Below are 25,657 nucleotides of genomic sequence, written 5' to 3' on the forward strand. Positions count from 1 at the left end.
CAAAAAAAAAAAAAAAAAAAAAAAAAAAAAAAAAAAATCGAAAAGTTATCCCATAATCCCAGGCTCCAGAGGTGACCATAGGTGGTGTTTTCCAGACTGTTCCATCTGCCTTGATTTTCTGCTAACTGGCCACCATCCTTGTCTCCTCGCGCTCCCGGTCGCTGCAGAACCCCTGCTCTGAGGGACTGCCAAGTCCCAGGAAGTGCAAGACAACTGGAGCCTCTTCTTCTCTGGGCAGGGATTTAAATGTTCTTGGGTAGCCTCGCCAGAGACCTGTGTGGCCCTGCAGTGACTTTCTTTCCAGCCACTTTCCCACGAGCTCAAAGCTTTGGATTCTGTCACTTGCAAAGGGTCAGGCCTGATCTCTTGCCGGTTCTTGAGAAGTAAGACTTCCAGCGCCCCGGGCCAGACTGTGACGACCCAGTCTGCGCCTGGCTCAGGCTCCACAGGCGGCCTTTCCTCAGCTCTGTCTACTGAGACCTGGAGCTCTTGAGCAGAAGATCGGAGAGAGAGGGGCTTGCTGGGCGGGATCCAGGAGTCCTCCTGGCTCTGGGCGCTGGAGTTGGAAGAGAAGGGATAGAGAAACATCTACTCACCAGAATTGTAAAACGGAAAAAGGGTAAAGGGTAGGTACCTAGAGAGGGCAGTTGGAATCAGGATTGGGCTGAATAGGAGTCCCCAAGTGCTACTTATATCCGCCGGGAGCACGGGTTCGAATCCGCCCCCAGGCAGCCAGCTCCTGGTTCCCTCGTCCCCTCGTGCTGCGGCGGGGCCCACTTCGGCCCTCGGATTCCCAGCACAGGCCACACAGGGCAGCAGCGCCTGCCGCACGCACGGGCAGTTCGGGAGGGCTGCGCTTGGCGGAGCCAGGCCCTTCGCCAGCGCCCAATACAAATTTGGTACTACAATTAGGAGAAACACACTGAAATCTGACAGCCCCGTCTAAGACCCGGGCGTGATGAAGTCTGCGGTAGGTGATGAATACAAGGAACAGTTTCTCTTTCCTGTCAGCAAAACGCTCTTTCCAGAGCCTGCCAGGTTTCGCCCCGGTGGCCACACCTACGCCTGGCAGGTGCTGGTCCGAGCCCTTAGCGCCAGCAAAACTAAGGAGGAGGAAGCAACATTCTGAAATTAGTGGGGGAAGGAGGGAGGCGAAAACAGAGGCTTAATTTTCTGCTTTCCCTTCCTTTCAGTGCCCCATCGCCGTACCCCTTGCCCTCCTTCCAGCACAGAGCTGGAGCAGCTGACTGTGTAATTCGAGTAGAAATCGAAAGATTTGGAGGCGCTGGCGGAGAAACCTGCGGAGAGCTCTCCAAGCCTGTGGCGTCCCAGGAAGACTCCGAGGGGGGCCGAGGAGGTTCTGGACGAGGTGGGGGTGGATACCCAGGTCTGCTTCCCTGGGTGAAATAAGAACTGAAAATCTAAAAATAAAATAAAATAAAATAGAAAACACAGAGAAGCAACAAAGCGCTTCCCCTCCTCAGTTCTCCCCAGTTCACCCAAAGTTTACCAAGGCTGTTGTCTTTTCAGGAGTGGGCTTCCCGCTCTACGTAACGATGCGATTGGGCTGTCCCTCTGTCTGTCTCCTGCACGATGCCCCGCCCCGGGAGGTGTCACGTAGCTCAGCTGATATAAGCCCGGGACCCCGCGGGCTCATCTTCTCTGCTCTGGACTTGGGAGGCTCCATTTCCTGCGCCTGGAGGGAGACGCGCTGCAGAGGAGAACCCCGGCGGGTAACGAATCCCCCGCGCTTCTTTGCCCAGGCCTTCCCCAAACCTCCTCCAGTCTGCGCGGGTTCTCCTATGGGGCTGTGGTGAAGGCAAGGTGCGGCGACTGCAGCTCCCCGGGTCTGGGCGCTGCCGGAAGAGCGTCTTTCCCGCTGGGGAGATTTAGTTTGTTGACTCAGGAGCACCTCCAACGACAGCTAGCGGCGAAGGACTCGGGAGCTGGGGAGGCTCGGAACGCGGGGCGAGCTGGGGAGGAGGGAGAGACGCCGACCTAGCACAGCCTAAATCTTGCCAAACCAAGCCTGGCAACATTTCCCCACGGTTCAGGAGCACGAAGGACATCCTCCCGAGGATGAAGATAAATGGGTGTGGCCTGGGGACAAATAGGGCCAATGTCCAGTCTATTACAAGAGGCTTTGTTCCAGAGCCTTGCCTATAAGCCCCTGGCTTGGAACGTCAGTCTTGAAACGGTAACAACGGGGGCAGGCTACTAGGGCAGCCCACGAAGCCCTGTATCCCCCATACAGTGACTAACTAGAGCCCCTGTGGGTTCTGTCCGCAGTGGCTGAGACTAAGGTGTGATTCCGTTTCCCTCTTGCATGTGTCCCGGGAGCCAGAGTTGTAGAAGCCCAAATTCAGGCTCAGGCTCAGGAACCAGATGTGCTGTTGATGCCAAACACTGACACACAGGTGCTTGGAGACAGAGGAAGATTTATTCCATTTGGCCAAAGCGAGAAGGCAAGAGGGCAAGACTCTCGAATCCACCCTAACAAAAATAAGTAGCGGGGAGTTTTTATGCAACTAGGAAGGAAGGGAGGGGGACTTTCAGGGAACCTAGGGGGAAAGTCTATTTCTTAGTCTCAGATTACACCTTGAACCACTGGACTTCCGGGCGTCAGCAGCTGGTCGCAATGCCCTTAAAGGCATTCATTCCTTCTGCAAAATTTTTTATGACTCTGAGGCAATATCCTCCTGCTTGACAAAGAAACGGTGCATCGAAAGTTTATAATTATATTGCTAGAAAAAGGAATATTGGGCAAAAAGCGGGTAGCTAACGTGCAAACAAGCAAGGGCCTCATCAGAATTTTCATGGTTTCGTCACTTAAAATGTTGGGGTGCTGAAATCTCGAGAGTCTCGGTTGTACCAGAAGGGGATCCTTTGGCACTAATGCAGGCAGGAGGGGATGCTTGAGGGAGGATGGGGGAAACTTTTCAATAGTTTCTCCCCCTCCCCTACCAATAGCGGGTGGGAGGGCGGTGGTTTAGAGCCAAGCCTCTAGGACGTGAGAGCAGTGGCTTGAGTTTGTCTGGTCTTGCCCTGTGAGAAGGGGGCGGAGTCAGTGCCTGCCTTTGTAGGGGAAAAAGAAACCGATTCCTAATCTGTTTGTCTGATGGGAAGTGAGAGTCCCTGTGGCAGGATAACAGACAAGCAATTCAGTGTGATAACATCCTGTGTCGGAAACTTTCATTTAAATGTCACAAGAGGCGGGGCACAGTGGCTTATGCCTGTAATCCCGGCACTTTGGGAGGCCAAAGTGGGCGTATCGCGTGAGGTGGGCAGTTCACTTGAGGTCAGGAGTTCGAGACCAGCCTGGCCAAGAGGGTGAAACCCCATCTCTGCAAAAAATAACAAAATTAACTGGGTGTGATGGCACATGCCTGTAATTCCAGCTACTCGGAGCCAGAAGCAGGAGAATTGCTTGAACTCCCCCCACTATAAAAATGTCACGAGACTTAAACTCTTGTTTAAGAAAATAAGCAGTTTTATTATTTCCATGTAAGAGGAAGAAGAGGAAAATGCTGTGGTTGACTCCTGGCCTGATTGTAAAAATTCACAGGTGTTTACAGCAGTCCCACTTTAACCACGGGATATGTCCCAAGACCCTAAGTTGATGCCTGAAACCGGATGCCTGAAACCATGGGTAGCACCAAACTGTGTATCTACTATGTTTTTTTCCTATACTTTCACTGTTTTGCTTAAAGAAAGCACTTAAAGAAAGGCTTTTCTTTGGCATGTCTGAATTGCCAGCATCACTACTCTGGAGATTTGAGGCCATTAAATAAAATAAGGGTTACTTGAATATAAGCAATATTAGAGTCGATCTGATAAGTAAGAAGGCTACCAAGTGACTAAGGGCTAGTAGCATATACAGGGTGAGTACACCAGACAAAGAAATGATTCATGTCCCAGGGTGAGAGGCAGTGGATGGCATGAAATTTCATTAGGCTACTCCGAATGAAACTTGAAACTTATGAATCATTTATTTCTGGAATTTTTAATTTAATATTTTCGGACAAGAGCTTATTGTGGTAACTAAAGCATAGAAAGCCAAACCAAAGACAAGGGAGGACTACTCTACACTATTAGAAAATAGAAATCATTTCCAGTATTATTGTCATGGCAAATTGAATCATATGATATACACTCTTTTATGTCTGGCTTCTGTCACTCAGCATCATTGTTTTCAGATTCAGCTATGTCGTTGTGGGTACCAATAGTTCTTTCCTTTTTGTTATGGTTGAGTGGTCTTCAATTATATGGATAATGATTATTGGCTTCTTCATTCATCTGCTGATGGGCATTTGGATTGTTTCCAGTTTATAGCTTTCACAAATAAAAATGTTATGAACATTCATGTACAAGTCTTTGTATGGACATATGCCTATTTTTTTTCCTCTTGGGTAAACACTTTAGTGTGGAATGGCTGGGTCAAAATGCAAGCATATGCAGAACTTCTTAAGAAACTGCCAAATTATTTTCCAAAATGGTCATACCCCTTTAGATCCCTACCAGGAGTTTATGAGGATGCCCATTCCTTCACATCTTCACCAATAACTAGTATGGTTCGTCATTTTAGCCATTCTAATAGATGAATAGATGTGTAAAACTGAAGTTTTAATAGGCATTTCCCTGATGACTAATGATGTTGAGCGTGATTCAATGTGCTTATTTGTATCCATATTCTTCTTTGGTAAATTGTCTATTCAAGTCTTTTATTCATTTTTAAATTCGGGTTTTTTAATCATTACTTTTTGAGTGTTCTGTATGTAATCTGTGTCCAAGTTCTTTATCAGTTATGTAATTTGCAAATATCTTCTTCCAGTCAGGGGCTTATATTTTCTTTTTTTTCTTAAACTTTTATTTTAAGTTCAGGGGTACTTGTGCCGGACGTGCAGGTTTGTTACATAGGTAAATGTGTTGCCATGGTGGTTTGCTGCACAGATCATCCCATCGCCTAGATATTAAGCCCAGCATCCATTAGCACCATCCTGATGCTCTCGCTCCTTCTATTGCCCCCTCCTCTGATGGGCTGGGGCTTATATTTTCATTCTCTTAATAGTGTCTTTCAGAAAGAGAAGTTCTTAAAGTCCAATATATCATTTAGAAAAAATTTATTGTGCATCTAGGGCGGGTGCAGTGGCTCATGCCTATAAACTCAGCACTGGGAGGCTGAGGCAGGGAGATCACTTGAGGTCAGGAGTTTGAGACCAGCCCGGTCAACATGGTGAAATGCCATCTATACTAAAATTACAAAATTTACCCAGGTGGGGTGGCAGCGGGCACCTAATCCCAGCTACTCGAGAGTCTGAGGCAGGAGAATTGCTTGAACCCAAGAGGCGGAGATTCCAGTGACCGAAATAGCGCCGCTGTACTCCAGCCTGGGCAGCAGAGGGAGACTCCATCTCAAAAAAAAAAAAATTCTTTTGTTCATCTAACGTCATCTTTAAGAATTGTTTGCCTAACCCAAGGCAAAAATATTTTCTCTTATATTTTTCTCTAGAAATTTTATATAAACTCTGGCCAGGACATATACAAAAATAGAACTCTGACCCACAACTGCTGCAGTAACTAGCCTGGGAAGCCGAAACACAGCTTCTGCAGCAGTTGACTGGTAGTGGTCAGGACCTGGTCAATAACTGACAGCTTCCTTAATTTTTGCTCCAGATTCCAACTTAGGACCAGTCAGAGAAAGCCAAATATGTTCCCCAAGCTAATCATACAGGATGTTCATTTCTGATTAGCCTGCTTCCAGCTTCCCTATGACAACACCCTTGAATCATACCATACCTGAGCATTCCCTTTTTGTCACTATCAGTCTTTCTTTCCCCTGCCTGTCTTTGAGGCTCTGACGAATGTGAGTGATGATGGCGACTGACTCCCTCGTTATAGTGAGCTCTGAATAAACAGCCTCTGCTTGTTCTCATCCAGGCAGACTTCATTAATGTCTTTAGTTTCTTTGGAGGTTCCACCAAGATACCATCTGCACTGCCCACTGTGTGGACTCCCATTTTCAAACAGGATGGCTGCTACAGAGGCATCTTGCACCTTGCAGTGAGTGGCTTGTTGAGTTTGCACTGATGTGATAAGTCAGCACTGGCTCTGAATGTCTCTTTGTGTTGAGTTCCTCAGCTACTTATTCAGCTACTTATTCTCGTTTGATACCTGGGTTTTGTTATTGGTGTCCATTTATTTGGCGCCCTAGGTGGAATCAGGCCATTCTCTTTCACCTTTTTTGGCTCTCTTTTGTGTGTGTTTGTGTTGTGCTGTTTAAAAATGGTTTGTCTGGAGGCCGGGCGCGGTGGCTCAAGCCTGTAATCCCAGCACCTTGGGAGGCCGAGACGGGCGGATCATGAGGTCAGGAGATCGAGACCATCTTGGCTAACACAGTGAAACCCCGTCTCTACTAAAAAATACAAAAAACTAGCCGGGCGAGGTGGCGGGCACCTGTAGTCCCAGCTACTCGGGAGGCTGAGGCAGGAGAATGGCGCAAACCCGGGAGGCGGAGCTTGCAGTGAGCTGAGATCCGGCCACTGCACTCCAGCCCGGGCGACAGCGCGAGACTCCGTCTCAAAAAAAAAAAAAAAAAAAAAATGGTTTGTCTGAAGAAGGAGAATGATAGGGTCGGACACAGGCATAGGTCCTATAAGCCTGTTCAAGCTCGCTTCACAGTCCAGTGAGTTTGTGGTTCTCCCTGAACCCACGTCCATGTGAACAAATTTTATTGTGGAGTCACCAATAAAACCAGCTCAGGTTCTCCTTCTGTCTTGCGTTTTTGTCCTGAGAGCTTCACTTTGGTCCACAGGGAGTGCTCTCTCTGGTTTTCTGCCTACTCTGGGGCAGACCATTGTCTGGTCTGTGTTAGGAGGTGGCCAACTGTAAGGTTGGGGACCTGAGACGCAAAATGCACAAGAATTATACTCCTACTGATGGCCAATAGCTCTCATGGGGTCTTCTAAGTCTGCATACCCTCCTCACCTAGGAGAAACTGTTTCTTCTTTGTGCAATACTAACTCATGCACCTACTTTCCTACCTTCCTAATGGCATGACTCCAAGGATGATTTGGGCCTTTACTGGCTACTTTGGGGAACATTTGACTTGAACAAAATTGTTCATTTGACATGCACCTTAGAAAAGCAGGAGTAAGATTTCTCAGGATCAATGGGGCTGCAGTTTTTTTGTTGGTAGGCAGAGGCCTCCAAATGAAATTCTGATCAAAAATTTCATCATTGAAAGATTCTTTGCCCAAAGCCAATGGGAAATTTGACAAACTTAAGCAACAATGAACTAGACTAATTTCCCTAGTAAATACTTCTTTTTCTTGTCTTCCAGTTGCCTCCCTGTATCCAGCTCTCTCTCTTCCCCCTTGTCCTTCTATTAGGTTGGTGCAAGAGTAATTGCGATTTTTGCCATTACTTTCAATAATCTCTCTCCTGTACTTCAGTCAACTGCTCACTTCTCTTCCCCTTTTTCAGACCCCCTCCCTTTGCCCAATAACTCTCGTAAAACTCCAAAATTCCAGTTGCTTCTGAATATCCATCCCTCTCTTTAAGCCAGGTATGCAGGCATCTGTAGAATTTAAACCTTGGATCCGAACTGAATTAAGAATCATACTTAAAGTTTGTTTCCCTAAACCCAGACAAGACCAGCAAAAATTCATAAAAGAATTTAGAATTCTTCTAGGTACATATGACGTAGGGTTACCTAACCTCTATCAACGTGTACACATGTTGGTCAGAAGCTAAGGTGTTAAATCCTGGAGGGCAAAAGCTAATTGGACAGACTCAGAAAGGGACCCACAGTATCCCTCTTTCCAGTAAATCTGAGGGTTTAAGGAAAAGGATCCAAAAAGTAAGGCAAAGTCTCCTAAAAGCCATACCCCAAACATTTATAATAAAAATCCATCGGACCATGCAAACAAAAAAATAAAGCCATCGGACTTTTTCAGGATAGACTAGGAAATACCTTCCAACACATCAGTTAAAGAAGGTGGTAAAAAGCAGCCCTTTCATCTCATTTTGTCAGTGGAGTTAATTATGAAATTGGAGACTTAATTCTAAAACAGAAATTAGAATGGAAAACAACCCCTTTTTCTGAATTGTAACACCTGGCAGAACATTTTGAAAGAGCTTTAGAACTAAAATGAGACAGGACTCGAAATAAACTTGTGGTTCACTTCCCAATCAACCACCTATTGACAAGGACACTTACAGATATTGTAAACAGAATCAAGACAAATAAAAATCCATCAGTTCAGATCAACGAGGGTGCTCAGAAGAAGGAGAAACTACCCAATAGTCTGCCTTTCCCTAAACACTCAAGATGATTTAACTATAAATACAGGTGGCCAAACTCATCAATTTCTGGATTTCTGGTAAACATGGTGCTACTCTTTCTAAGTTAAACCCTGTCCCTTTTGCTCAATCTCTTCCTCTGAGTAAACATACCACACAGGTGGTAGGTCTTTCAAATAACCCACATATAAGCCACATATTTATTCCATCTCCTAGCCCTCAACTGTAGCCCTTAGTCCTTGACTGAAAAGCATTCCTTCCTGCTCTTTGATACCATGCCAAATTTAATAGAGACTTAATTTGCAAATGGAACTGTAATATGTGCTGATGTTTCAGAGACTTCTCTATTCATAATCAAGTTGCACCTGCTCTGAATACACCTTTGCTTTCTCTATTATATTTGACGCGTATTCCAAATAAACATCTTGACACCAAACCTGACAGTGTAAGGGGCTAAAAATTCCACTCACATAGGACGAATAATTGGAGCAGCAAAATAATAAGCAGAACTTACTAAATTCAGACAGATCCTGTAAAACGATTACTCAAACTTCCTCAATATCCACTGAAGTGAGAAGCAAAGGAAGGACTCGAAGGCCTTATATGCAAAGGTCCTCTTATATCTCCTAGTAACACTCCTGTCCTGCCAGCAAAGAAACCAAGTAGATGGAGATACTGATTTAAGACTTCAGAACCGTCAACAAAATTGTCATTTCTTTTTTCCTAGTAGTGCCTAACTCACACACCATCTGTCATCAATTCTACCTGAAGTCACTTGCTTTACTGTAGTAGAAATTTTCTCTACCTTTTTCAGGGCACCTTTAGACAAAGACAGTCAATACTTTCCTACCTTTGCCTTAGGAAGGACAATGGTATAACTGGACAGTCATGCTCCAGAGATTCATTGAAGCCCCTGTTTTTGTCCAAATGCTCAATCAAGAGTTAAAAGATATAAGTTTTCCCTTGTGATTCAGTTCTGATACAATATAAAAATGATCTCCTACTTTGTTCAGAGAACAAGGAAGTCTGTTAAAAAGATTCCATTTACTTGCTCTCACCCTTAGTAGAAAAGGGACATAAAATTTTTAAGGCTAAGTTACAATTTTACCAAAACACAATTCACTATTTGAGGTAAACTTGTCTAAGGAGGGATAAATATTCTCTCCTGATAGACTAAAGATTATCCAAAGTTATTGTAAATCCCTCACAAAATGACAGATGGAGGATTTCTAGGTTTAACTGGATATTGAAGACAATAGGTGCCAAAGTTTTCTGAAATTGGAGCACCTCTTTACAGATTGACTGTCTTCAGTGAGGGATTCTCTCCTTTGAAAGTCCAAACATAAAGACCTCCTGGAACCTGAAATCAGTTCTTCAACAGCCTCCTTCCCAAAGCACCCCAACTGTAGACAGCCATTTTTTTTCTATTTGTGCAAGAGCGATCTAGACACGCCCTTGGGCCTTTAACTTCATGGAAACCATTAAAACCCCGTTATTTATTGTAGCCTCACTCTTGACCTGTTTAAAAGGCTTATTTCTCTTGTTTTAGGTCATTAGCTGTCACTGGAAAACTTGATGATGCTTCTGCCACACTAGCTCTGGGCTCACTCCTCGCCTGACCTCATGGTTTCTCATGCAGCACAGACATTCCATTTTTTTTTTTTTTTTTTTTTTTTTTGAGACAGAGTCTCACTCTGTCACCCACGCTGGAGTGCAGTGGCATGATCTCGGCTCACTGCAACCTCCACCTCCCAGGTTCAAGTGGTTCTCCTGCCTCAGCCTCCCGAGTGGCTGGGATTACAGGCGCGTACCACCACGCCCAGCTAATTTTGTAATTTATTTTTAGCAGAAACAGGGTTTCACCATGTTGGCCAGGCTGGTCTCAAACTCCTGCCCTCAGGTGATCCACCCATGAAAAAATCTGGTTGAATCTTTACTCTGATAATCTTTGGTGCTCTCAAAATGGCCACTTGCTGGCACCAAATTATTTAAAATGGATATTAGCTAAATTTCTACATGAAATTACTCGTTATGATATAGACAAATTGATCACTGTCTTAAATCAACATCCGTGGGAAAACTAAAAAGACAGCTGAGCAGTGGGGCATGGTGGCTTATACCTGTAATCCCAGCACTTTAAGAGGCTGAGACAGGAGGTTTGCTTGAGGTCATGAGTTTGAGACCAGCCTAGGCAACATTGTAAGACCCTGTCTGTATAAAAAAATTTAAAAATTAGCTGTGCATTGTGGCACATTCCTGTAGTCCTAGCTACTTGGGAGGCTAAGGCAAGAGGATAGCTTGAGCCTAGGAGTTCAAGGCTGCAGTGAGCCATGACTGCACTCCAGCCTGGGTGACAGAGTGAAACCCTGTCTCTAAAAAACCCAAAAACCAAAAAGGACAGCTGAGGCTATTTTCAGGTTGTGTGTCACCTGTCAACAACATAATACTAGAAAAATTCTAATGTCACTTTTTGTTTCTCTATATAGTGTGCCTTTTTCCTCTGGATGCTTTGAAGATTTTTTTTCTGTATCACTGGTTTTGAACAACTTAATTATGATGTTCCTCAGTATGTTTTTTGTTTTGTTTTGTTTTGTTTTGTTTTCACATTTCTTGTGCTTAAGGTTTGTGGAACATCTTAGATCTTGATTTTTTTCTAGTGTTCATCAAATTTTCTTCAAAAATATTTTAGTTGTTTCAGACAGGAGAGTAGCCTAGTCCCTAGTACTCTATTCTGACTGGAAGTGGAAGTCTCATGAATATAGTTTGGAAAATCACAGTTCCTTAGACACAGTAAGGAATGGCCTCGCCCTCTCCCACTTCTCCTGCTTGCCAGGAGCCTCTTGTGTCTCTGGCTTTTTCTTCTGGCATTTGTTTCTGTATTTCTAAACAGCATGCTTATTTTCTCCGTTCTCCCTCCTACCCTCTCTTATTTTAGATATTGTCTTAGTCCATTTGGGCTGCTGTAACAAAATGCCACGGACTGGGCGGCTTATAAACTACAAAAATTTACTGCCCACAGTTCTGGCGGCTGGGAAGTCCAAGGTGCTGAGAGATTCAGTATCTGGAGAGGGCCCTCATAGATGGTGCCTTCTCACTGGGTCCTCGAATGGTAGGGGGGCATATATGCTCCCTTGGACCTCTTTCACAAGGGCACTAGTCTCACTTATGAGGGTACATCCTCGTGACCTAATCAGCTTCCAATGGCCCCACCTCCTAATACCATCTCCTTCGGGGTTAGGATTTGAACAATGAACTTTAGGGAGTTACAAACATTCAGACCACAGAAGATATTGTTTGTTTCTGTAAGATGACTGTATATTTCCCTCTCTCTGTCTCCCTTTCTCTCTCTCTCTCTCTCTCTCTCTAATCTTTGGAGACAGGGTCTCACTCTATCACCTAGGCTGGAGTGCAGTGGTATGATCTTGGCTCACTGCAGCCTCAATCCACTGGGCTCAGGAGATCCTCCCACCTCAGCTTCCCAAGTAGGTAGGACTACAGGTGCATACCACCATGCTTGGTATTTTGGTTTTTGAAGAGATGGGGACCCATTATCTCATTATGTTGCCCAGGCTCCTGGCCTCTAGCAATCCTCCCACCTTGGCCTCCCAAAATGGGGGAATTACAGGTGTGAGCCACTGAGCCTGGCCTAAGTATAGCTAACATCTTTTTTTTTTTTTTTTTTTTTTTTTAGATGGAGTCTCACTCTGTAACCCAGGCTGGAGTGCAGTGGCATGATCTCAGCTCACTGCAGTCTCCAGCTCCTGGGCTCAAGTGATTCTCATGCCTCAGCCTCTTGAGTAGCTGGTACTACAGCCGTGTGCCACCATACCTGGCTAATTTTTGTGTTTTTAATAGAGATGGGATGTCACCATGTTGGCCACGCTGGTCTCGAACTCCTAACCTCAGGTGATCCACCCATTTTGTCTTCCCAAAATGCTGGGATTACAAGCATGAGCCACTGCACCTGGCCAACACTTCTTATCCTATGCCTTCCTTCTCCACATCCTGCCAATACAACTGTATCTTATATCATCATTTTTTATCAGAACAATATTCAGGGCTTATATTATCATGACTAGGACTTAATTTACAATGGTGCCAAATAATGCTTTATGGTTATCTTTTATTTACTATACTGCTTTTGTATTTGCCTATTTTCCTAAGTGCCTATGACCAATTCATCCCCTACTCTCCACCCTTTCAGTTTACTAACTGATTAAGTGATCTGTCAATTGCATGGTCTTAGGCGCTGTCCACCGAAGCCTACTGCTCTGTTGTGTAGTTTTCCTGGTGATCTATAGCCCTGCTGTACCGCTGTCATTCCCGGACCTCCCTTCACAAACAGCCAGGGAATTTTTAAACCTCCTTTCCTTGTTGAGTCTCTTGTTTCCTGCATCCAGTTTTCTGAGGGAAGAAATGCAGGGGGCAGGGCAAGGACACTGTCCAGATAGTGCGAAATCTGAAATCTCAGTTCACGGTGCCAACTCTTATGACAGAGGGTTCTGTAACCATGCATGAGTCACTGGTTTTCTTCCTACTTCAGAGAACTTCAAATTTTGCTGGCAATGCCCAGCATCCGTCACTGCAGGCATTCTATTTTGGTGTCATCAACTTCCCTGCTCAGGTTTTCACTGCACTTGGCATTCCTTCTGCACATATATCGAGGTTTAAAGTTCTGAATTTCGGCCGGGCGTGGTGGCTCATGCCTGTAATCCCAGCTATTTGGGAGGCTGAAGCGGGTGGATCACCTGAAATCAGGAGTTCGAGACAGCCTGGCTAACATGGCAAAACCCTGTCTCTACTAAAAATACAAAAATTAGCTGGGCATGGTGGCTTGCGCCTGTAGTCCCAGCTACTCGGAAGGCTGAGGAAGGAGAATCACTTGAACCCAGGAGGCAGAGGCTGCAGTGAGCCGAGATCGCGCCACTGCACTCCAGCCTGGGCAATAGAGCGAGGCTCTGTCTCAAAAAAATAAAAATAAATAGATAAATAAATTTCTGGATTTTAAAACACTCACTGTTGTTTTCAATAGTCTATGGGGGTGAAGGAGGGACAGACATCTTTCTTGGGATTCTTACGTTGGAATCTCCTGTTATTCTTCTAATTAGAAAAAGGATTAATTATGTTAAAAAAGACAAATCTTATTGTTAATCGCTCTGCAAACCAACAACACAAAAATATTTAGAGAAAAGTGCTGAAGGAAATGCATTAGAAATGCTATATCTTTAAATGGTGAGTTTATAAGTGTTCTTTTTCTTCAGTTCTGCCTTTAGGTTTCTTTTGTTTTTTTGGACATGGAGCACATATTACATTTACTGCTGGGAAATATGTAAGTTGGAATAAAAACAATGTAGAAAACACTGAATCTGCTTTTAGAAAACGACTTCTATGGCGTGTGTGTGTGTGTGTGTGTGTATGTCTGCATACGTGTGCGTAGGCATGGGTATTTTAGCAGAATCTGATCTAATCTGTGTGTCTGTCAGAGTTAGGAGGTAGCGCCCTAGGGCTTTAACTAGAGATGAAAAGGCATACATGGAACAATGGATGGAGTCCTGCAGGGGACCATTGTCTGCCTGAGCAGAAAGTTTGTACTTGTGTAACAATGGCTGGGGAAAAAATGAAAACTCATTTCATTTTGGGATAATTTTATTGTAAAGTATATCACACGTACAACAGAGAATATAACTTTATTGCATAGTTAAAAATAATATTAAAATGAACACACATGTATTCACCCCAATTAAGAAATACATTTCTAGAAGCTAAGAAGCTTCCTGTATATTTCGCCCCTATTTCTGTCTCCCTAATTCCATCCTCTTCCTCCCCAACCAGAGGTAGCCACTATTTTGAATGTCATGTCTATTATTTCCTTACTTTTCTTTATGATACTACTACCTATATATGTCTCCCTAAATAATATACTATTTAGTTTTACCTGTTTTTGAACTTCATGTAAATGGAATCATAATAGATGTGTTCTGTGGTTTGTGTATTTTTTACGACATTGTATTCTTAGAGTTCTTTCAAAATAGTGCATATAGGCCAGGCGCAGTGGCTCACGCCTGTAATCCCAGCACTTTGGGAGGCCAAGGCAGGCAGATCACTGGTTAGGAGTTCAAGACCAGCCTGGCAAACATGGTGAAACCCATCTCTGCTAAAAATACAAAAATTAGCCGAGCATGGTGGCAGGCACCTGTAGTCCCAGATCCTCGGGAGGCTGAGGCAGGAGAATCTCTTGAACCCAGGAAGCGGAGTTTGCAGTGAGCTGAGATCACGCCACTGCACTCCAACCCAGACAACAAGAGCTAGACTCCGTCTCAAAAAAACAAAAAACAAAATAGGGCCTGTTTTAGTGAAAGTGAATGTCATTTTCCATACTGAGAATGACCTTATCAACATTTATTTCCAATTTTTTGCTATTTTGAACAGCAATGCTTTGAAAATTCTTGTTCATCTCTCCAGGATATCTGCTTTTTTTTTTCTATTTTAATCTCACAAAACACTACCAGGTTGGTTCCTTTAAACCTGTTTCAGAGTATATGAAAATAGGTTAAAACAATTTTCCCAAAGACATAAAGCTGGCAAATACTGGGAGTTTGAACTCAGGTTTTCCTCATTCCACAGCCCAAGCGATTTACTATTACAAGGTGCCACCTTCCTTTTAGTGATTGCCTTGTGGCACAGCTACATGAAATTGTGGATACTGAGGTCAATCAGGTCATAAAAAGCCTCTTTTGATCTGATTTCATGCTTATCAAGCAACCTTCTGAAATCTGGCTTCACATACTTTACACCAGGGGTCCCCAACCCCCCGGCCGTGGACCAGTACCTGTCTGTGTCCTGTTAGGAACCGGGCTGAACAGCAGGAGGTGAGTGTGAGTGAGCATTATCGCCTGAGCTTTGCCTCCTGTCATATCAGCGGTGGCATTAGGTTCTTATAGGAGCATGAACCCTATTGTGAACTGTGCATGTGAGGGATCTAGGCTGCGTGCTCCTTATGAGGATCTAATGCCTGATGATCTGAGGTAGAACAGTGCCATCCTGAAACCATCCCCTCACCAACCCCCAACCCCCGTCTGTGAAAAAATTGTCTTCCATGAAACTGATCCTGGGGACCACTGCTCTGCATCTACAGGAAAGAATGAGAAGCTTCGAAATAAATGCCTGAGCTCCCCGATAGTTACATTTCCCACTGAACAGTAATCAAGTAATCACTGTGGCTCAGCTATTTCTATTTTGAGTTTGGGGTACGAAATCACCTTCCCTCAGAAGGGAACTTCGGGGTTCTAAAAAGATTAATTTTGTGGTCCTGAAATGTCTAAGACTAGGTCTTGGATACAGTTAATTTCACCAAGGACCTGCCATTCCAGTGGCAATTCTTGGCAGCTGGGGCAGGTGGCTTTTCCTGGTAACACCCCAACAAAAACTTGAGCTCTTTTGCAGGTGGCTTTTCCTGGTAACACCCCAACAAAAACTTGAGCTCTTTTGCCAATGTTTACACTGTGTACTCATGATTTATTATCTACTGGATCTCAGATCCTTTGCTCTCACTGGAGTAAACACTTTTTTTTTTTTTTTTTTTTTTTTTTTTTTTTTTTGGCAGCAGTGCCTGATGTCTTGTAGAGTTACTCTGGAGCAAGCTGAATAACTGCATCCTGGTGCTGAGATGTTGGGCTCAGTCTTGCCTATGCCCCTTCTCACTGAAAATGCCCCTGCTCACAGAAACACAGCTAGGATGTATATATATGATTTTTTTTTTCACAAGATGGAAACCATTTGGATTAGGGGAAGCTAACATCATTGCTATGTATCTGTTCCATAGCAACAAGACAGATTTTTAACTCAATCAGATGTGTCCCCTCCTGATATTAGGCTATAAAATAATCTGAAAATTGCCAAGGTCTCAGGGAGAGGAGAAAGACAAAACATCAAGAAAAACAATAAATATTAGCACACCCCAGAGATACTTCTGATGACAAAAGCTTTCTCATTGCTTCCCAGTTCCAGTCCACAAATATCAATGTAAAATTTTCTGTTTTCTGCAACTGACCTGTGAGACTCTGCCACTTTGAGAACTTGGCAGAAAGTTACTAAATACACAGCATAAAGATAACCTGTTGGTCATTTCTGTGGGGGCGGTGTGCTTCCAGCAGACTCAGTTCCTCAACTCCCCTTACAAATTCATGTATAAATCTGACCTCCAGCTATGTGGGAATTGCATTCATCCATTTTCACACTGCTGTTAAAGACGAACCTGAGACTAATTTATAAAGAAAAAGAGCTTTAATGAACTCACAGTTCCACATGGCTGGGGAGGCCTGACAATCACGACGGAAGGTGAAAGCCACGTCTTACGTGGAGGCAGGCAAGAAAGAAATGAAAGCCAAGTGAAAGGGGAAACCCTTTATGAAACCATCAGATCTCGTGAGACTTATTCACTACCACGAGAACAAAATGGGGGAAATGCCCACCATGGCTCAATTATCTCCCACTGGGTTCCTCCTACAACACATAGGAATTATGGGAGCTACAGTTCCAGATGAGATTTGGGTGGGAACACAGTCAAATCATATCACGAATAAATGAATGGACCAACCTCAGCAGGATGGCCTTAACCTGTTGATTTTCCTGCCTCTCCTATTCTTGTCCTGTTCTAATGGTTCTATCTTTCTGTTTTTCAGGAGAACATTTCAGAATAGGAATAGGCCAAGTGCTGAGAAGATGAGTCTTAGGATTGATTCGAATACAAACTTTCCGGAGTGTGTTGTAGATGCAGGAAAAGTCATCCTTGGGACTTGGCGGAGGCAGGAGATGGACCCTCGCCTGCGGGAGAAACAGAATGAAATCATCCTGCAAGCAGTATGTGCTCTGCTGAATTCTGGTGGGGGCATAATCAAGGCTGAGATTGAGAACAAAGGCTACAATTATGAAAGTCATGGAGTAGGATTGGATGTGCCTCCAAGTTTCAGAAGCCATTTAGATGAGATGCAGCAGGAAAACCACTTTTTGATTTTTGTGAAATCATGGAACACAGAGGCTGGTGTGCCACTTGCTACCTTATGCTCCAATTTGTACCACAGACAGAGAACATCCACCGATGTCATGGATTCTCAGGAAGCTCTGGCATTCCTCAAACGGAGGACTCAGACTCTTACGAATATTAATGTTTCCAATTCATTAAGTCCACAGGCAGCTCAGAGTAGTGTACAATATGAAGGTAACACAAAGGCCTTAGCTGCTGCTTTATTTGATAGAAAGCGGCTTCAGTATCTGGAAAAACTCAACTTCCCTGAGTCCAAACATGTTGAATTTGTAATGTTCTCAACAGACGTGTCGCACTGTGTTAAAGACAGACTTCCGAAGTGTGTTTCTGCGTTTGCAAATACCGAAGGAGGATATGTATTTTTTGGTGTGCACGATGGGACTTGTCAAGTGATCGGATGTGAAAAAGAGAAAATAGACCTTACGAGCTTGAGGGCTTCTATTGATGGCTGTATTAAGAAGCTACCTGTCCATCATTTCTGCACACAGAGGCCTGAGATACAGTATGTCCTTAACTTCCTTGAAGTGCATGATAAGGGGGCCCTTCGTGGATATGTCTGTGCAATCAAGGTGGAGCAATTCTGCTGTGCGGTGTTTGCCAAAGCGCCTAGTTCCTGGCAGGTGAAGGACAACCGTGTGAGACAATTGCCCACAAGAGAATGGACTGCTTGGATGATGGAAGCCGACCCAGGTTAGGGAGAAATATCCAAAATGGTTGTAATGTTTGCTGGCAGCAAGGCAGGGCAGATCAGAGAGGAAAGAGAGACATGGTATTCCTTGGCATCTGGGGAAAGAGATTTACTCTCTGAGTTGCAATTGTCTGACTTATTAATCCCTGTAGATGCAGTTCATGGATTATTGCCCTTCCTTTTTTCTGCCATCTTAATTAGTCTTCATTCAATAGATGCCCTGGCTAGTAGCCCCATTAAAGGCTGGTGCAGGGGGCTGTTTGACCTAGTTATTTCAATTTTCACATCCTTTCTTATGTACATATTCAAGCCTCTTCTCTTATTTTTCTATTATGAGCTTGCATTTAATTAGTCAGGAAATTTCTTTTTTTCACATGTACAGATGTGTCCCCTTTAATTTACTGCCACTTTCCTCTGACTTTCCCTTTTTTTTTTTTTATTATACTTTAAGTTCTAGGGTACATGTGCATAACGTGCAGGTTTGTTACATATGTATACTTGTGCCATGTTGGTGTGCTGCACCCATCACCTCATCAGCACCCATCAACTCGTCATTTACATGGGGGGAGGGATTCCATTGGGAGTTATACCTGACTTTCCCTTCTTAAATATTCGCCCTTTCTCACTGCCCACTTCCCTTTTTTGGACCAAAACATGACCAAATCATGGCTTTCGCTCTGTTTTCCCATTTTTTCCTTTGGGGAGCCAGTACGTGATAAGCCAGAGGATGGTTGGTGACACGCATCTACTCTGGAAAAGGAAAGCCTGAGATAAAATTAGACAAGAGAAAACCAATAGTAACTTCTTCAAAAGTCCAGAAAAAACAAAGTCCACTTCAGAATCTGCTTGGATATTTATATCCATTGGCCTTTGCATCTTCTCATCATTTGTCTTTTAAAAATAGCATTCTGAAAATATAAAAACAGGCTGGGTATGGTGGCTCATGCCTATAATCCCAGCACTTTGGGAGTCCGAGGGGGGCAGATCACCTGAGGTCAGGAGTTCGAGACCAGCCTGGCCAACATGGTGAAACTCCGTCTCTATCAAAAATACAAAAAATTAGCTGGATGTGGTGATGCACGCTTGTAATCCCAGCTACTCAGGAGGATCACTTGAACCTGAGAGACGGAGGTTGCAGAGAGCTGAGACCATGCCACTGCACTCCAGCCTGGGCAACAGAGTGAGACTGTCTCAAAATATAAATAAATAAATAATAGAAATATAGTTTCGTTTTGACATAATAAAATTAAAAAGTGTTGCTTCATGCTAGATTTTTTCCTTCAAAAACCTCAGTAGGCTTTCCTGAGCTCACCCAAGATGTAAAGGCAAGTATCTGTGGGCCGTGGCTTGAGTTGTAAGACTAGGTGAAAGACTTTGCAGCACAGTTCAGCTGTAAGTTGGGGTCTGCCTTTTTGCATATTGAATCCTTGGTTCTTGTTTCCTAAGATCTTTCCAGGTGTCCTGAGATGGTCCTTGCGTTGAGTTTGTCATCTGCCACACCCCGCAGCAAGACCGTGTGCATTCATAAGAATTTGGAACGTCTGAAAGAGCAGCAGAAACGCTACTTTCCAGGTAATTGGCCATCTCTGGTTGCTTTGGAATATGTTGATTGTTCATTCATATAAAAAATTGACTCCTACTTTATATTATATACGGAATCAATTCCAGAGGTTTAAGGACTTAAATATGAAAGCCAAACCTTTAAAACTGTCAGTAGAAAATATATATGAGTAATTATATCATTGGGGTAGGAAAGGATTTCCTAAACCAGACACAAAAGGATCAAACTTAAACAAAAAGATTGATAAATGTTACTACATTAAAATTAAGAGCTGTTCCTCCAAATATACCTTAAAGAAAGTGAAAAGACTGGGCACAGTGGTTCATACCTATAATCCCAGCACTTGGGTGAGGTGTGGAATTGCTTAAGTCCAGGAGTTTGAGACCAGCCTGGACAACATAGCAAGACCCCGTCTCTACAAAGTAGCGGCACTCTACTATGCCCGGCTAATTTTTTAACTTTTGTAGAGATGGAGTCTCCCTGTGTTGCCCAGGTTGGTTTCAAACTCCTGGACTCAAGCAATCCTTCCACCTGAGCTTCCCAAAGTGCTGGGAATACAGGCATGAGCCACTATGCCCAGCCACCAGTCTTTTTTTTTTTTTTTTTTTTGAGATAAAGTTTCATTCTTGTTGCCCAGGCTGGAGTGCAATGGTGAAACCTTGGCTCACTGCAATCTCCACCTCCCGGGTTCAAGCGGTTCTTCTGCCTCAGCCTCCCAGGTAGCTGGAATTAGAGGTGCATGCCACCACACCCAGCTATTTTTTTTTTCATTTTTAGTAGAGACGGGGTTTCACCATATCGGCCAGGCTGGTCTTAAACTTCCGACGTCAGGTAATATACCCACCTCAGCCTCCCAAAGTGCTGGGATTACAGGTATGAGCCACAGCACCCAGCCCAGTCATTTTTTTGATGGACTTTTATATGACGTTTAATTTCTTCATTTTTAAACATTGCTACAGTATACATTTTACCATAATATACCTGAGGTGTTCTTTAAGGATAAATTCCAAGTGGTGGCCGGGCACAGTGGCTCAGGCCTGTAATCCCAGCACTTTGGGAGGCCGAGGCAGGTGGATCACAAGGTCAGGAGATCAAGACCATCCTGGCTAATAGAGTGAAACCCCTTCTGTACTAAAAATACAAAAAATTAGCTGGGCGTGGTGGTATGCACCTGTGGTCCCAGCTCCTCAGGAGGTTGAAGAAAGAGAATCTCTTTAACCCGGTAGGCGGAGGTTGCAGTGAGCCGAGATTGTGCCACTGCACTCCAGCCTGGGCGACAGAGCGAGACTCCATCTCAAAAAAGAAAAGAAAAGAAAAGAAAAAAATTCCAAATAGTATAATTGCTTGTAAATTTAGATGGATATCGCCAGATTGTAATCCAAAACATATATCCAAATACACTTTCACCAACATGATATTATCATGGCATTTCTCTTCTGGAAGAAGCTTAGAATCATTTTATCCTACCAGAAAGAAAAAGAGAGATGGCCGGGTGAGGTGGCTCACACATGTAATCCCGGCACTTTAGGAGACCAAGGTGGGAGGATCACTTGAGCCCAGGAGTTTTAAGACCAGCCTAGGCAACATGGTGAAACTCTGTCTCTACAAAGAAATACAAAAATTAGCTGGATATGGTGGCATGTACTTGTAGTCCCAGCTACCTGGAAAACTGAGGTGGGAGAATCACCTGAGCTCAGGAAGTAGAGGCTGCAGTGAGCCATGATCATACCATTGTACCCCAGTTTAGGTGACAGAGCAAGACCACGTCCCTCCCCCCGCCAAAAAAGAGTCTCCATGCTGTCCCTTTTTAGCCAAACACTCCCCAAATCCCTAACCTCTGGCATCCGTAAGTGAAACCATACAGTACGTAATCTTGCCAGGTGTTAAGATGGCACTCTAATGCCTTCCTCCCCATCCTCGTTTTTACCTCTTTGCTTCACACTTTGGATGTCAGCAACACAAACTGCTTGGAGTGAGTGACCTGAATGGACTTTGCTTTTTTTTTTTTGTTTTGAGACAGGATCTCACTCTGTTGCGCAGGCTGGAGTGCAGTGGTGTGACCTCAGCTCACCGCAATCTCCGCCTCCTGGGTTCAAGTGATTCTCGTGCCTCAGCCCCCCGAGCAGCTGGGATTACAGGCACGCACCACCATGCCTGGCTAATTTTTGTATTTTTTGTAGAGATGGGGTTTCACCATGTTGGCCAGGCTGGTCTTGAACTCCTGGGCTTAAGTGATCCAACTGCCTCGGCCTCCCAGAGTGCTGGGATCACAGGCATGCGCCACCGCGCCCGGCTTCCTTGCTGTTTCTTGTTCCTGAGTGTTACTCATGTGCCCTCTTTTGACCATCTCTCTATTCTCCTCTTCAACTCACAAACTCAAAGTCATCCTTTAATAATCAGCTCAGGGCTGGGTGTGGTGGCTCACGCCTGTAATCCCAACACTTTGGGAGGCCCAGGCGGGCAGATCACCTGAGCCCAGGAGTTTGAGACTAGCCTGGCCAACATGGTGAAACCCCATCTCTACAAAAAATAGAAAAATTAGCTGGGCGTGGTGGTGCACACCGTTGGTCCCAGCTACTCCAGAGGCTGAGGTAGGAGAATCACTTGAACTCAGAAGACAGAGGTTGCAGTGAGCTGAGATCATGCCACTATACTCTGGCCTGTGTGACAGAGTAAGACTCCATCTCAAAAAAAAAAAAAAAAGAAAGAAAAAAGAAAAGAAAAAAGAGAAAAAAGAGAAAAAAGAATCAGCTCAGGTGTTTCCTTCTTCATACTTTCATATTTTCTTCTTTCCTAAATTGTACCTTTCCTTGGTATTCACATAATACTTTCTGTCCTTCCCTCTGGTTGTATTGACCACTTTGTACCATAATTATTATTGTCTGTTTATACCAGCTAATTAGTGCTCCATCAAAACGAGAATTGTTTATCCTTTTATTACTAATGTATAAGCTATTGTAGATACATGGTAGAGTGCCAGTGTTGATTGAACCTTCTACGTATAATGATGATTGCTAGCTTGTCTGAGGCTTTTCTAATTTCTTCCCATTCTTTCCCTGTCTAGTATTTTCAGACAGAGTGGTGTATACTCCAGAAAGCCTCTACAAGGAACTCTTCTCACAACATAAAGGACTCAGAGACTTGATAAATACAGAAATGCGCCCTTTCTCTCAAGGAATATTGATTTTTTCTCAAAGCTGGGCTGTGGACTTAGGTCTGCAAGAGAAGCAGGGAGTCATCTGTGATGCTCTTCTAATTTCCCAGAACAACACCCCTATTCTCTACACCATCTTCAGCAAGTGGGATGCAGGGTGCAAGGGCTATTCTATGGTAGTTGCTTATTCTTTGAAGCAGAAGCTGGTAAACAAAGGCGGCTACACTGGGAGGTTATGCATTACCCCCTTGGTCTGTGTGCTGAATTCTGATAGAAAAGCACAGAGCGTTTGCGGTTCATATTTACAAATTTACCCTGAATCCTATAACTTCATGACCCCCCAGCACATGGAAGCCCTGTTACAGTCCCTCGTGATAGTCTTGCTTGGGTTCAAATCCTTCTTAAGTGAAGAGCTGGGCTCTGAGGTTTTGAACCTACTGACAAATAAACAGTATGAGTTGCTTTCAAAGAACCTTCGCAAGACCAAAGAGTTGTTTGTTCATGGCTTACCTGGATCAGGGAAGACCATCTTGGCTCTTAAGATCGTGGAGAAGATCAAGAATGTGTTTCACTGTGAACCGACTAACATTCTCTACATCTGTGAAAATTACCCCCTGAAGAAGCTGGTGAGGTATGCTGCCTGTCTGTGTTCACTTTCTTTTGTTTACTTGCTAAAATTCATATTGCATTTACCGTGCCCAGAGGGGTTTAAGAGTAGAATTGGCTTTGTTTGTTTCATTGGGGGAAAACCTGACTGTGTTTCTTACTGTTTCAGCAAGAAAAACATCTGCCAGCCAGTGACCCGGAAAACCTTCATGAAAAACAACTTTGAACACGTCCAGCACATTGTCATTGATGATGCTCAGAATTTCCGCACTGAAGATGGGGACTGGTATGGGAAAGCAAAGTTCATCACTCAGACAGCAAGGGATGGCCCAGGAGTTCTCTGGATCTTTCTGGACTACTTTCAGACCAATCACTTGAGTTGCAGTGGCCTCCCACCTCTCTCAGCCCAGTATCCAAGAGAAGAGATCACCAGAGTGGTCCGCAGTGCAGATCCAATAGCCAATTACCTACAACAAATAATGCAGGAAGCCAGACAAAATCTTCCACCTAACCTCCCCCCTGAGTCCCTGGAGATGCTCTATGAACCTAAATGGGCTCAAGGTGTCCCAGGCAACTTAGAGATTATTGAAGACTTGAACTTGGAGGAGATACTGGTCTATGTAGCGGATAAATGCCGTTTCCTCTTCCGGAATGGTTATTCTCCGAGGGATATTGCTGTGCTTTTCACCAAAGCAAGTGAAGTGGAAAAATATAAAGACAGGCTTCTAACAGCAATGAGGAAGAGAAAAATGTCTCAGCTCGAAGAGGAATGTGATCTGTTACTACAGGTCGGTGACGCATTGGATGTTCTGACCAATCACATTGTGTTGGACAGTGTCTGTCGATTTTCTGGCCTGGAAAGAAATATCGTATTTGGAATCAATCCAGGAGTAACCCAACAAGCTGGGGTCTACAATCTTCTGCTCTGTTTGGCTTCTAGGGCAAAAAGACATCTGTATATTCTGAAGGCTTCTGTGTGACAGGAAAACCCAAGCCTAAGAAACAATTAAGTGATTCTCATCTCTAATTAACTGTGAAACCATTTGATCCAAACATGTAGGCACACACTCACTTACTAAGTCACATACTTTTCTAGGTGCTGGGGATTGAGGATGAATCGATGTAAGATTTCTCCTTTAGGGCAGAGACATACCGCTGACAAGTACATAGATAGACGAGGAATTTCCCATAGTAATAAGGGATATCAATAATTAGAGGACCGTGAGACTCAGAGGTGTGTGCGTGTGTGTGTATGTATGTGTGCATGTGTGCGCGCACATGTGTGTAGGTAGATGGAGGGAGGGGGTGGTTATTTTGGGTGGTCAGGGAAGTGCTCAGTGAGGGAAGAACTTGTCATGAGAATCTCTGAGTGTGCCAGGCAGACTCAGATATTTTCATTACTTTTTAACATGGCCGTGTGCAGAAAGGTTTGAATGGGATGTGCAGGGAGAATGTGAAGGATGGAGCGGGTAGCGCATCTGGCCTTGTATGTGCCAGGAACAGGAGAGACATGTTTTGAAATGTAAGATCACAGGCTGTTTTTTGCAAGATCACATTATATTACTTTATTATTTTCTGCTTTTTCTTTTAACGGCATTAGTGTTTTTGATCACTATATTTTAAAATGCTTTTTGTGTGCCTTTTGGTTATTTGGAATCTGTTCCTTAGCTCTAATTTTTTATTCTTATGGAGAGTCTTAGGTTACTACATGAAGGTAAGACTGCCACAGTCCCCCAGGGAGACACGCTGTGTTTTACTGATTGATTTGAAGATGACAGAGGGCCTAGGGGGATGAATGTATTGGACTCAAAGTTTGCATTTTGTGTTTCCACTTAATTTAATAATCAACAAAACGACAAAGTCAGTTTAATATCTTTCTTCTGCTGAGTCTTCAGGATTTTAGCTAGTCTTTCAAAAGTCATTGCTACAAAAGTGCATATTTCTCATTTCCCGTGGGTCTCTAGAAACTCTCTCAATATTTAAAGCCAAACAAATCCATCTTTTCTGAGAGACAGAAACCAAAAAATTCAAAGCGTTAATTCACTGTTAAAAACAGCAAGGCCCTGCTATTTCCCAAGAGTAAGGAAATTTAAAATTCTCATCGTAAGAAGTATGAACTTGAAGCTAGCATTGGTTTATTTCTGGCAGCTACTTACAATATTAAAAACTTTACTTTTTAAATTTAAGACAGTTTCACAGGAAAGCATGAAATTAGTCTATTGTGAAATGTTTTTACAACTAACTTGGAATATACTGCAAATCACTAGTAAGTAGAGACATATTTAGGATAAAATGACTAATAAA

At 43.8% G+C, this 25,657-nt stretch overlaps 1 protein-coding gene across 1 annotated transcript; it reads left to right on the plus strand.

Annotated features, from left to right (window-relative positions):
* Nucleotides 1–1,666: 1,666 nt before the first annotated feature.
* On the plus strand, nucleotides 1,667–24,333 carry SLFN5 (schlafen family member 5). Its single transcript, XM_025363425.1, has 5 exons — nucleotides 1,667–1,729; nucleotides 16,983–18,034; nucleotides 19,479–19,604; nucleotides 22,658–23,377; nucleotides 23,516–24,333. Exons 2-5 carry the CDS (start codon nucleotides 17,023–17,025, stop codon nucleotides 24,331–24,333), a joined length of 2,676 nt encoding a protein of 891 aa, XP_025219210.1. The 5' UTR covers nucleotides 1,667–1,729; nucleotides 16,983–17,022.
* The last annotated feature ends 1,324 nt before the right edge of the window (nucleotides 24,334–25,657 follow it).

This window comes from Theropithecus gelada, chromosome 16, assembly GCF_003255815.1.
Source record: "Theropithecus gelada isolate Dixy chromosome 16, Tgel_1.0, whole genome shotgun sequence".
In the NCBI taxonomy this organism is placed as follows: Eukaryota; Metazoa; Chordata; class Mammalia; order Primates; family Cercopithecidae; genus Theropithecus; species Theropithecus gelada.

Excerpts from the sequence above, each read along its gene's own strand:
- SLFN5 (XM_025363425.1), top strand. The coding sequence starts at position 17,023 with ATGAGTCTTAGGATTGATTCGAATACAAACTTTCCGGAGTGTGTTGTA. Across the intron at positions 19,605-22,657 it reads GCAGAAACGCTACTTTCCAG|TATTTTCAGACAGAGTGGTG; the intron begins GTAATTGGCCAT and ends TTCCCTGTCTAG. Across the intron at positions 23,378-23,515 it reads CCCCCTGAAGAAGCTGGTGA|GTTTCAGCAAGAAAAACATC; the intron begins GGTATGCTGCCT and ends GTGTTTCTTACT.